At 41.8% G+C, this 12,251-nt stretch overlaps 3 protein-coding genes and 1 long non-coding RNA gene across 8 annotated transcripts; 3 read left to right on the forward strand and 1 right to left on the reverse strand.

The window, feature by feature from the left end:
* The first annotated feature begins 7 nt into the window (after positions 1-7).
* Positions 8-2,080, forward strand: LOC110184624 (F-box/WD repeat-containing protein 4). Its single transcript, XM_020953222.2, has 3 exons — positions 8-832; positions 895-1,473; positions 1,538-2,080. Exons 1-3 carry the CDS (start codon positions 630-632, stop codon positions 2,004-2,006), a joined length of 1,251 nt encoding a protein of 416 aa, XP_020808881.2. The 5' UTR covers positions 8-629; the 3' UTR covers positions 2,007-2,080.
* A 90-nt stretch (positions 2,081-2,170) lies between these two features.
* Positions 2,171-10,183, reverse strand: fbl (pantothenate kinase 3 fbl). 5 transcript variants are annotated; one of them, XM_020953220.2, is made up of 7 exons: positions 9,637-10,183; positions 5,742-5,920; positions 3,677-3,969; positions 3,492-3,617; positions 3,253-3,429; positions 3,060-3,195; positions 2,171-2,999 (listed from the first exon to the last, which is right to left on the reverse strand). In XM_020953220.2, the coding sequence occupies exons 1-7, from the start codon at positions 9,683-9,685 to the stop codon at positions 2,709-2,711; spliced, it is 1,251 nt and encodes a 416-aa protein (XP_020808879.1). In that variant the 5' UTR covers positions 9,686-10,183; the 3' UTR covers positions 2,171-2,708. The 5 variants fall into 5 exon arrangements, with proteins under 5 accessions (XP_020808879.1, XP_020808875.1, XP_020808878.1 ...); XM_020953216.2 differs by lacking the exon at positions 9,637-10,183 and adding an exon at positions 7,890-8,571; XM_020953219.2 differs by lacking the exon at positions 9,637-10,183 and adding an exon at positions 6,834-6,996.
* Positions 6,863-7,953, forward strand: LOC147643488 (uncharacterized). Its single transcript, XR_015271992.1, has 3 exons — positions 6,863-7,003; positions 7,058-7,327; positions 7,821-7,953. It is a non-coding gene; the product is annotated as an uncharacterized LOC147643488 (long non-coding RNA).
* On the forward strand, positions 9,707-12,232 carry LOC110184660 (charged multivesicular body protein 7). Its single transcript, XM_020953263.2, has 4 exons — positions 9,707-11,079; positions 11,140-11,359; positions 11,419-11,628; positions 11,689-12,232. The coding sequence occupies exons 1-4, from the start codon at positions 10,615-10,617 to the stop codon at positions 12,144-12,146; spliced, it is 1,353 nt and encodes a 450-aa protein (XP_020808922.2). The 5' UTR covers positions 9,707-10,614; the 3' UTR covers positions 12,147-12,232.
* The last annotated feature ends 19 nt before the right edge of the window (positions 12,233-12,251 follow it).

Consider the following 12,251-nt stretch of genomic DNA (forward strand, 5'->3'; position numbering starts at 1 on the left):
CTTTTTTAATTATTGTTGTGCGTATTAACGCAATAAGCTTTAAACAAAGAACAATTTTTAGACAGTCTACATCATTTGAAGTTTTGAGTATACAAAATTAGGAAGTACAATAAATAAGATAACAGTTTAAATAGATTACTTTATTGTACGTTTCTTTTTTCCTTATTCAGTTGATTCATTTAGTCAGAACATAAAGAAAACTGCAAAAGAGCGGAGAGCACTAAGATTTCACAATTCCGGGTCATTTTGCGTTAGCTTTTTATAGTGATTCACATGAGTACATCACTACCAACAGATGTTCTTAATCTTTTGTTCTGGGTGCGTCTGAGACTCAGGTCAGAATAAGCTGTATTCTCTCACGACTCTAAATGAGATACAATTTAATTGTAATCATTCCTCTATCCCTTTTCAAATTTACCGAAAAGGAGTGAAAAACCGCCAACCGGAAGTTGATTGATTAATCGATAGGAAACTATCGATACCGAAAAGCTTGGCCACGCTGCTCAAACATTAAAAATATGCTAAATCTAACCAGAAATTAGTTAAACTGGCAACACTAGACGCAATCGAAATGCGATAGTTCCCTTGTTTATGAATTTCCTTGAAAATTCTTAATTATTCAGCAAAAGATGCACGACACCCGTTTGAGGCTGACCGATCTGAACGTGGACTGCCTCCTACTGGTCTTTAAGTACTGCTCGGAAGGAGATCTGCTGTGTCTGTGCCTCGCCAGCCGTTACCTGGAAGACATAATAGACAGGTATATTTTCTACCCGCTCTCCTTGGATCTGTTGCTCTGTGGCAACCGGAATAGACCCAGCATTGAAAAGAGGTTGGTCAATTGTCTATAAAGTTCAGACTGTACATGACATCCTTGTAAATTCCTGCCCACAGGAACCGCAAGCGCCTCACGAACTACGAGCGAATCCAGGTGTCCAAGAACTGGGTGAGCGGCACCTACTTGGAGCGCCCCTACTTCCACCATGCTCAAATGTTCCCCACCAAACTGTGCCTTGAGCACGACGCTCTGTATATCACACATGCCGCCTATCTGCGCAAGTACCGCCGATCCAGCTGCGACATTCTGCAACGCCGGTTCGAGGAGGAGATCAGTACGTCCACGAATAGTGACATCTCCCACTTTGTCAAGAAAAAGAACACAATTTTTGCGGGACGGGTGTGCGGATCGTGCTTTCACTACGACCCGGAGGGCATTACGGAGCAGCGCATGCATCCCGCCAACGAATATCTGTTTTGCGTGGACTTTGTCCAAGATCTGTATGCAACCAGCACCGATCACTGCTCCAAGCTGTGGCAGCGATCTCAGGAGTTCGGTTTGACACACTTCGATATGGTGACAAAGCTGCCCCATGCCTTTAAGTCAATGCAACTGAGTCCGGATGGCCAGTGGCTATATGGGGGTCTTTATACGGACAACGACGGTCAAGCCCTAAGGGCAATTCATGTGGAAAGGTAACATTTACTATATGACTATATATATGAAACAGGGTCTAATTTCCTCTACTCTGTTTTACAGTGGCGAGGAGCTGGTCCTTAACTCGGCAACAAAGTCCATATACGATCTAAAAATTAAGGATGATCAGGTGCTATTTACAGCCAATTTTGACACCTCCTTTCGTATGTTCGATCGTCGCATTGATCGCGACGTTGCCATCTGGGAAGATCCCTTTGACTCGTCCTTTTACTGCTTAGAGCACGATGGACTGTACGCCGTGCTGGTCGGCAGCTGCCGACATGCTCGGGTCAATCTCTACGATATTAGAATGCCAAAATATGTACAGTTGTACTTCCCCGGACGGACACGCCAGCACAATGGCTTCTCTCCCGTCTATAGTTTATCCTGTGATAGCCAATACATGTTCGTGGCCACCGACCACAATCTGAGAGTGTTCGACTTCAAGGCCAGCTGTGGCATTCGAAGGGATTATAGCAAAATTGGCAGTTCAATACCGAATGTTTCGGACGGAATGAGACGTGTGTGTTGAGTTTCTGCATTATAGAACATAAGTTTAGCTCTAAATTAAAAGATGGAACAATTCGGAATATAATCTAGATTAGACTTGGCTGACCTTTGGCACTTATTATTATTTTTATTAGGAAAGTAGTCGGACAAATACCGAATCAAATAACATTTTAAAATGTCGCCAACTTTGTTTTAAACAAGTTTTTTATTGACCTGCCGACAAATTGGATCCTATATCATAACATATGACCACAAACTTATTCGCTACGAAAATGAAACTTTAAAACACATCCACTTAAACAGAAACTTAGACGTATATGCATGAATATTTTGTCACTAGGACACATGGGCGTTTCGTTAGGGCTGTTCTTGTGCGGTTCCATAGTCAAGTATTTGTAATACTTTTCCGCTAGCTATCCAACTATCACTGTAGAAAAGAAACTAAAACTACCGAAGGTTACGTGAAGATAACAACACGAACGTAGGACATAACTGTGTGGTCGGGCCAAGAAATTCGTTGCACACCAGGCACTCTTTATCCATTCAGTGATTTCTTCATGCATTTACAATTTGTGCGTTCTCAGGGTTAACAATTAAAGCCGAGAAAGAGGAGTACGATAAATACCATAGAGATGAACTGCAAAGGATCATTAGATCATAAATCTTAGGACTACTGTACATGTGCACTGCAATCGGGAGCGGGAACATGTGGCGTTTACAGCGACTATCTAGTGGAGTGTTTGCTGGCCAGCGACTTCTCTGGCGGCTCGTCCGCGGGCGAAGGTGTCGTCGTTTCATCCGGACACACACCTCCCTCGCAATCATCGGCCGCTGGGTCTTGAAGTGCTGCAGCCAACTCACCGTTGAACTGCAGCAGGCATCCCAGGGCTCCAAAGTATCCCTCGTGCTCCAGAAAGAGACCCTTCATTGTGCCGTTCGACCAGAACTCCATGGCGTAGGCCAGCAGTTTCATGGAAATGGGGTTCACGCGCAGGAAGTTGCCCACAAAGACGACCTAGAGAATGGGGGAACTGATTAATTTAAGAAAGTTTGATAATAATTGGGTGAAGCTTACCCTATCGATCTTCTCATTCAGCGCACACATCCTTGCAATGGAGCCAATATTGTTCGTTATGGTGACCAGGGTCGCATTGGCTAAATCTTCACGTGACACTGAGCCACGTTTGTCATTGATGTGCATCTGGCCAAAGCTGAACATGGCATAATTAGTTGCCTATTGGTTTCGTTTCAAAGCTTGCTGTTCTTACCTTGAAGCAACCAAATCGCCCGGCAGACCGAAGCGGTTGTAGTCGCCGCCATAAATATCCTTAACCAACTTGTCCACCTTCCGATTGTCGCCCTTGGTGGCCAGCTGAATAGCCTCTTCGAAGGTTGTGCAGCCAGTAAGTAGACAACATAGTCCAAGGAATGTACCGCCGCCCAAACTGAAAATCCGAATCAATGGTAATCAAAAAGGCAATTAGGACACACAGAAACCTCAACTTACCTTGTGCCCGAAATGCGCTTATAGTTGTCAGGTCCGTAGACAGCAAGAATGGAGACTCCCGATCCCACATTCACCAAAATGAACGGAAATGGTTGCGAAAAATTAAACTCGCGCTTCTCGCTTTTCCTGAAAAAGGGAGAGAATTTTAGACTCCCAAAGACTGTCATAAACTGACAAGCACTTACAGAATGTCGCGAGCATTTTCGTAGTAGTAGCACTCGGTGCAATTGTGCAGATCAGCAAAGAGTATGCCTTTGATGAGCGTGTCCAGTTCATCGAATTTGGCCAGCTTCATATTGACTTGATCGCGGAAATCCTGCTCGAACTTGAATGCTCCGCCGCCGGTTGCACAGACCGTGGTCACCAGCTCGGCCATGCCCTTCTGCTTCGCCAGCGACAGAAAGTTGCCCATGTCGGTGGTCTGGAAGCGAATGAAATGCAGTGAGCCCCTTCGCTTACGGATCTCGACGTTGTCCATCTGTGGAAAGGAGAAATTAAAATTATTAATAACAAAAATATCACAAGTTTTAGTTAGAAGCTTGTAACGCTGTGAAGGAGCTATTTCCGACCCCATAAATTACATATATTAATCATCAGAAACAACTGCCAAGTCAATCTAGCCATGTCCGGTCGGAAAATAAATGTTTGAAATTCTGCCGAAAATTGAAAATTTTATAAAGGGTTACACCATTGTCGAAATTTGAGATGAGTATGCAGATTTGTTAATCTAGTAAAAACTAGCATAGAACAACTTTCAAAATAAAAATTAATGTTTTTTTATACTATGCTTTTTGGACAAAACCGTCTGTTTTTATACCTTTTTCCAGGGTCTTATAATTTTAGTTTAAAACTGACAACAGCATCGACAAACGCAGTATGCAGATTTGTTAGTGCAATAAAAACTTACACAAAAAAGCTTTCCGAAATAAAATTAATGCAATTTCGACCTAATTATGATGTCCGGAATACTTTGATTTTTCACAAAAAAATCGTTTGTTTTTATACCTTGTTGCTGAGTATCATTTAAATCAGAAGCTTGTAACATGTGATGTGTATAAACCATATATATTCTTGATCAGCATCGAAATGTCCGGTCGAAAAATAAGTTTTTGAATTTGTTTTTTTTAATTTCAAAAAAAGGTAATGAATTGATGGCATTTTTGGCCCAGTTAAGATCGACTTCATTATCAAATTGCAAGCTTCAAGAGTACAGAAATTATTCGAAATTAGCTTTCCTTCTTGTTTAAGATTGTTTTATTCCAAGTTCACTTTCTCTTCCATATCCTGTTTCCAAATGTAAACTTTTAACTTTTCCTGTATTACGACAATTCTATTAATACGTAAAAATTATACTTTCGAGTGTCCCATAAAATATAAAAAACACTAAAACTAAAGTGCAAAATCCAACGTTCACGTCACCTAAAGTGTTCCTAAAGTAAAACCTAAATTGTACACACATATATATCTTTATTTATTTATTTAAAGTAGCCAAAGTCTAGGTACAAGGTACTCTGTGAACTGACGTACTTAGTTAGCCAGGAAAGTGCGAAATTTGTTAATTTTCAGTCATTGAATAATACCTAGCTCTGCGCTGTTGGCGGGGCATCAACCCCTGTGTGTATAATTAGACAATTTAATTAATAGAGGAATAAAAAACACGGTTTACTATTTCTCAATCAGAAACAGCGGATAAAGGGTGTGCATTTTAAGCAAACTAAACTAGTAAACATCTTTAATTCAAGTTCTGATATGTTTATTGTTAAAAATAAATCCCAATGACCTATTTCTGAGCATCCGTGATGCACTATTTAAACATTTTACGAATAAACTTTAAGTGAATCACCTGGCTTGAAAAGTAAACAAAGAAATCGTATTTTGCGAGAAAAAACGTTATGTACACGGTGATAAAATCACGAAATTCCATTTTGTTTGGCTTTAGTCGAGTTTCGAGTGTGGATCATGTCTATTTATGAATGGAATCTCAATTTCCCTCCGTGCTTTCGTGTGTGCGAGAGTGAAGGTCACTTGAAACACTGTGGAATCAGCAGATGACCCGCCAAAGATGACTTGTTGACTGACTGGAGGATGAGGTACAAATATCGCGACTCGCGCCTGCTGGGATTGATAATATTTTAGATGATAATGCCCGATGCTAATGGCCCCGCGTCAGAGCGTGCTTTGTTACAAAATCGCACAGCCACATTCCACATTTCTAGAGTGGCTTTCGGGTCATCATGATCATTATCTCACCTGTAGGTGTGTATCTCGGTGTCCGGTTTTGCCATATGCCGAGTTTTTGGTCAAGTAACGCCGTATATTCCGCAGAATCCCCGCCTCTCGATCCTGCTCATCGGGCGTTATATCCTTGGGCTCGAAATACACCAGCTTCGTGAGGGTACCGCCAATGTCCATGCCAAACCATGGCATCGCTGAAAGAGCACAAGAATTGCTATTAGTCAATATACAATTAAATACAGAAAAATGCTGGCAAAGAGAGCATTTTAGGTGCATTATAGCTCTAAATTGGCTCCATATGAACCTGACAATGACACACCTGTGCACACCTTTGATTGGTAGGCAATCAGAGATATAACTTATACATCGTTTTGGGCTAAACATCTCTCTCAAATCTAAACCGAAGTAAACAGATCAATTTTGTTAATGAAACTTGTAAAACTGTCAGATTTTGATAGGTTTTTGTCTGGCACATGAACTTTTTAAGCAGTGCTGCATTTGGAAAGCCTGCCTACTTTAACTACGACACTAAACCCCCCTAATCCGAAGCGGCTTTCGTCACAGACAACAAGTTTCCGAGCATTACAAGAGCAGAGTAAAGAAATCGAACGCTCAGGCTGCTAAATAAATGTTTGAAAGCGGTTCATGTTCATGTTCACGGTGTCAAGATCGAATCGGCCAATCGTTGCGCCAAACTGTGTCACAAATACAAGTATATGTAGTTTGCCAAAGGTTCGTTGTATCGCGTGTACTTCACATTGGTTTATCATATACAGTGAATGTTAACTAAGGAAAACTAGGGAGTATGAAGTTCTAACTACTACTATAAAATGTATCTAGTATTTGCAAACATTACGGATCGACAAAGTTGTGGCAATTATATCTATTATAATTATAGTTTGTTTTCTGTTATGGTTGTAATTTGTGGTTATATAAAGTTAAAAGTGCTAGATAAGACTAGAATTTATACTGATAATTATTGTGAAAACACTTATATACCCATAAATATATTATTTTGCTTTAGGTCAAGTCAAGTCAAGTACATTCTTATAGAGTACATTTCCCTTTAATAGTCTCCCTTTAACAGAGATTGAACTGTGAACGCACCGCTCTTGATTATGAGATCAAAGATCGATGTAAAATGCAACGCCTCCGGCATGATGTAACCCCTGGAAGGTGCAGAGGGGAAGAGCTGAAAACTACGAGCTGGTTTATTCCGTTCGAGTATAGAATCCGGTGCTGCACAAAAACACACACGGTGCTCGCTGTAATCACTGGTAAGCCCCTACACTCGCCCCGATGCGTATTTATTTTTTAGGTGTAGTTCACAGCTCCGGAGCTTTCGCCTCGACGTAGATGTGGCTGTGAATGTGCCCTATTGCCTGGAGCTCATTACGAGCACTAGTCCGACTATGTATGTAGATTGCCTAAACCGGAAACATTTTACGGGGACGCCGCTGCCGCCACAACAACCAAGCGCGACACGTCGATGGCTTTAACTGACTCTGACTGGCTGCCGGATAACATATTAGCCGTAAACAGCTGAACACTGGCGAAATGGGGAACCGAATAGTATCGGGGATTCAAACGCATGTGCGCAGGTGAGTGAGGTAAACACACACCTTCCTTATCTGCCCACCGAGGCGCGTCGCTTATCGTATCGTGGAATTGCCCGATTTGACCAGGGAATTGACCATTCGGCGAGCACCACTTCACCGCCAATACTAACTACACTTGTACATATATTCTTGTTAAGAGCAGCCTCGATCTTCACATGTCGATTAACATTTCCCGAGGTCCCCTGCTATGCCTATCTAATCACACATCCTCTCTTCGTTTGCACTCTATTTTTGTACACATAATTCACACTTAATCTTGAATGGTTTTATGCTTAACGCCAGAAAAACGCCGGTGATACCAATCTTGAAAAAAAATTGAAAGTTTCTTGTTTATTTCCTCAATTTTGTTTCAAGTTTCAATGTAAATTTAATGGTGCCATATAAGCTATCTTTTGACATAGCCCCATATTTGTCATCCCTCTTCTGAACGGTATCTTTCAAAGTGGTAATAAACCCCAAATTTACTAATTTCAAGGTAAATTCGTCGGAAACATAGAGGAAATCCTCGTAAAAAGCTCACATTTTGTGACAAGACCAGACTTACACATGAGCTCATCGCCTTGCGGAATCTGAATGGCGGAAAACAAGGAGGAGCAGGAGCTGTGGCAACTGCTTCGCTCGAGCTCATCAATCGGATCGGGCTCAACGAAGGAAGGGGTCTGTTGGATGGATTTGGTGGACTTGGAACCGCTGCCCAAAGCCGAACGCCATGAAGCGCGCCATGAGTTCCGTTTCGCTGAGATCACAGGTGAGGTTGGTGGACTGGTGCTAGTCGTTGTCGTTTTCTTATCGTTATGCAATTTGAATATTTTCAAATTGAATGAATATTTCGAGTTACTGCGCGTGGGGACTTTCATTTTCTTGGCTTTATGTGTTTCTTTTTTTCACGAAAAGGGAGCTAACTGCGAGAGTTTGGAGACGGGCACTTATCACAGGCGGGGGTAAAGCAGTAAAGCTGGTGGAGCTGCTGGACCATTGGCGGACTGTTTGTTTAGTTCATAGGTTTCTAAATCGCTATTGTGAGCTGCGATGGCGACTGGCGATCGCGCGATCCGATCCCATCCGTTTGTTGACCGTTCGAAAACAGACGTGAAACGCGTTTGAATGAAATTTTACTGTCGCAGCGGCATCGACATCGACAGCGGCGGCGGCTGCGTCGCGGCTTTCGCATATGTATAAGCTCTTAACATACATCCAGACAGGCGTACGTAGATGGTCGCAAGCAAGGCACACATATAGAGTCGTATTAATGAGCGGCCAGCGTCGAACCGAACTTAATCATTACGAAAACACATTTAAAAAACACTGCCAGAGCAGCGTCGACCCACTGTGAACCCTACGACGTCTGTGGTTTGGCGGCTCTTACGTCCGTCTGCGTTTGCATATTGCTATGGGTGCTCTTGGAAAAATTCCTAGCTTCTGCACAGTCCAGGTCATGCTTGTACCGCCTGTGACCATCATCGACCCCATGCTCTCCCCACTCGTAGACTCTCTCTGTCTGCAGGCACAGAGGGCGTGCTAAGTCTGAAGTGGAGGCGATCCAGATAACGATTAGAAATGGGCTGTGCAAATTCCAAAAACCTCTCAAAAAATCAGAGAGCTGAGATCGGGAGAATTGCTGATTCAATTATATATGTACATAGCTTGAGGAGCTGTACATATTTGATTATTATTATTATTATTGAAAGTAGGCTATCATTCATTATTTCGTGTATATAGATCAAAGTCATGATGAAGTTTCAAGCAATTATAATCACATATTTGATGAATAGGCAATTTTTGGGTTGGTTCAAGCGAATTCCGTTCATTGACACTCATAGTGCCAATTATTAAATGGGGCTTATAAAAGAATACTCTTTTTGAATTAAATTCTGTCGGAATGTTTTCTTTGACTATTAAATAAACATAATTAAAGTTAAGAGAGCTTTAACTTTTACCCTTAAGCATCATGTGATTATGTTCTGAATATATTTCATTTAATATTTAATTTATGCAAAAAAGTTTTCTTTCTAATCACAAATATCAGAAATAAAGAACCTAAATCAAATATAACACAGAGTTTAGATAAGAAGTATATTCTTATGTTTAAAATTTCTAACATTAGTCTCTCTAGCTATCATTATCTTGAAATAATCATTAAGTAAATAATAACCAAGCAAAAAATGCAAGTAATTTATGACTTCAACTATCTGCACAATTTACTAACAAATTGGAACAAAAGCCTGGAACCAATAGAACTCTTCGACCGATAAAGAATCTATATTACAGACGCACCAGAAATCTCCACTTACCCCTCGCCAATTGATTGCGCAGGCTGATCCGATCGTCATCTCCCATCATGATGATTTGCAAGATGCAGTCACTCCACCGTCGAACAATGGAGAATCCAAAGAGTCACACGCACGTTGAGCTCGGCTCTGGCTGCTGCGGCTGCAATCAGGAATCTGCCCGGTAACGCAGAGCAGACTGGCAGCGCGTATACTTTGACGCAGAGATCTTATCTCGGAGAGAGCGGAACTCCGGCTGGCGGTTGGTGATCTGTGGCGAAACAGGCCAAGAACGTGACTCAGGGAACTAAGATGTACTTTTGAGGCTGCTGATGCTGAGGATGAAGCTGGTGCTGCTCTGCTCTCATCGATGCTGCGGGAATCCTTGCGCGGCCAAGTTAGCTCCTTGCTCCATGCATGCCCGGAGTCCTGCGGAATGGTGGCACTTTCCAAAGGCAAGACGAGGCGAAAGAAATTGAATTTCACGCACACTCAACAAAAACTTCAAAACAAAATTTTCGCCAGAAGTTGTTAATCGAAGTAGCCTGAATCGGAACAGCTGATTCGGGGTGGGAAGTGGAGAAATCGAATCGATATCCAGGTTATCGCATGTATCGGCAGTGTTGGGAAGTGATCAAAGAAAAGAAATAAATGTCTTAATTTATTATTCATGCAAATCTTACATCTTTTAAGAATCAGAATGAATAAAAAATATATTCTTTATTCAATAATAAAATATACGTAAACAACCACTTGTTGAATATTTCTTTTTAAATACAAACATATATGATTGTATTTACAATAATTATCAAAATTTAAATTAATGTACAGCTTTAATTATTTTTTATTAAAATAACAGATAAATTTGAATTTTGTTTACAAGCTGTGTAAATATTTCAGCCCTGTTCAACACTGACACCCAGCTGATGAAAAAACAACAAAAATACTGCGACAGAAGACGCGCTATTTGTAGGACTCCAGGGAAAGACCTGACTTTTAAGGATGAGCCTAGCAAATGGTGTCATGGGAAATGGCGAATTCAGACTTCCACAATGCTGGAAGGACGACGCCGTCATGCAAGTGCAGTTCGCCATGTTCCGATCGCGGCACCTAAGCACCGAGGACTATGACGCCAAAATGAAGTTCTGGAAGGAACTCATCGGCAACTACCTGAGGTTCTGCGGCAGACCGGTCTTCAGCCTTCGGGATCTGCAGCTACAGTTCATGCGGGGAGAGCAACTGCCCGCCTGCCTGGACACGGTTTTATCGCAAATGCAGCAACAGAAACTAATCCGATCTCGTACAGAGTTCGAGTACGATCCGGCGAATTCCTGGAGCGGCTGGCTTGTGAACAGCCTTGTAAAACGCCCCCTATCCTGGAGTTGGTCGAAGATCAAGCACAGTGTGGTTGCTGAGGATCTGGAGGCTGCATCCACTGTCGAATGGATTCATCTGGATGTCTTAAACGTAAATTGATAATGTCGCTTAATATGTACACTTTATATTTTATATTCCTTACTCTTACAGAGCACTTGCGACCTCATAACCAAAAATATCCTGCCTGAGAATAGTGGAAAACTTCTCCATTTTGATGCCTTCAAAAGCCTTTGCAAGTCGCAAAAGATTCGGATCCAATCGGACAAAGACTTATATGTGTGCCTGATTTCTTTAAATGTTCGGCAAATCGTTGGTCTGGAATTTAAAATTGAAAAAGGATTGCGCGAAATTCACTTGGTGAAAATACCGAGTAAGTTTTGGCTCTTAGCTCCTATGAGTATTTTTATATATTGAAAATTCACAATGTAGAAAAACACGGCGAGGATCTCAACATAAGCCAAGAGGATCATGCTGTCCACAACCTACAGAACACTCAAGCACAGTTACTGAAGCAGTTGGAGAACTTGGAGGAAGATATCAAGGTAAACGACGATAAGGCGCGCCAGTACTTGAAGGAAAACAAGCGGCAAATGGCCAAAACATATCTCCGTAAGAGGCATCTCCTGGAAAAGAATCATGGTAAGTGTAAGGAGCTGTTCAAGTTGGAATATTTAATTTCATTCCCTTTTATTTTATTAGAGCGCCGCAGTATCGCCCTGCACAATATTGAATCCTTGCTGTCCAGCGTAGACGAGGCGCAAAACAGTGGAGTTGTTTTGGACGCCTACAAGATCGGATCGAATACTTTGAAAAAAGTGCTTTCGGACTCTGGCCTGAAGTACGATAATGTCGACGAGGTTCTGGCCGATGTGCGGGAAACTCTAGACCAGCATAGGGAAGTTCAGGACGTCATGTCCAACAGCTCCGTCGTGGAAGGTGCGAGTCAAGACGAGGACCAGCTCGAAAAGGAACTGCGTGAATTGTGCGGCGAAACGGCCAATCCAATTTCTCCCAGTCCCATATCATTTATTAATAACAATGACAGGCCAGAGGTAGTGATCACAGACGAGGAAGTTATTGCCATGCTGCAAAATCTAGATGTCGAGGATGGAACTATGCCGCAGTCCAGCGTCAAAAGCACGAGAATAGGACTTTAAGATAATTGCTCAAATTGTGTTGTGTTTATACAAATTGAATGTGTTGGTTTTCTTTTATAAAATAAATATTATTACTATAAAATTTATATTCAAACTGAATTTGAA

This window comes from Drosophila serrata, unplaced genomic scaffold (assembly GCF_035046125.1).
Source record: "Drosophila serrata isolate PLE 108 unplaced genomic scaffold, ASM3504612v1 contig_272, whole genome shotgun sequence".
NCBI lineage: Eukaryota > Metazoa > Arthropoda > Insecta > Diptera > Drosophilidae > Drosophila > Drosophila serrata.

Coding starts and splice junctions, on each gene's coding strand:
- LOC110184624 (XM_020953222.2), top strand. CDS start 630: ATGCACGACACCCGTTTGAGGCTGACCGATCTGAACGTGGACTGCCTC. Junction 833..894: donor AGACCCAGCATTGAAAAGAG/GTTGGTCAATTG, acceptor TCCTGCCCACAG/GAACCGCAAGCGCCTCACGA. Junction 1,474..1,537: donor AGGGCAATTCATGTGGAAAG/GTAACATTTACT, acceptor TCTGTTTTACAG/TGGCGAGGAGCTGGTCCTTA.
- fbl (XM_020953216.2), bottom strand. CDS start 8,202: ATGAAAGTCCCCACGCGCAGTAACTCGAAATATTCATTCAATTTGAAA. Junction 3,970..5,741: donor ACCGAGATACACACCTACAG/GTGAGATAATGA, acceptor TCCTTTCCACAG/ATGGACAACGTCGAGATCCG. Junction 3,000..3,059: donor TGAATGAGAAGATCGATAGG/GTAAGCTTCACC, acceptor CCCATTCTCTAG/GTCGTCTTTGTGGGCAACTT.
- LOC110184660 (XM_020953263.2), top strand. CDS start 10,615: ATGAGCCTAGCAAATGGTGTCATGGGAAATGGCGAATTCAGACTTCCA. Junction 11,080..11,139: donor TTCATCTGGATGTCTTAAAC/GTAAATTGATAA, acceptor TTACTCTTACAG/AGCACTTGCGACCTCATAAC. Junction 11,629..11,688: donor TCTCCTGGAAAAGAATCATG/GTAAGTGTAAGG, acceptor TTATTTTATTAG/AGCGCCGCAGTATCGCCCTG.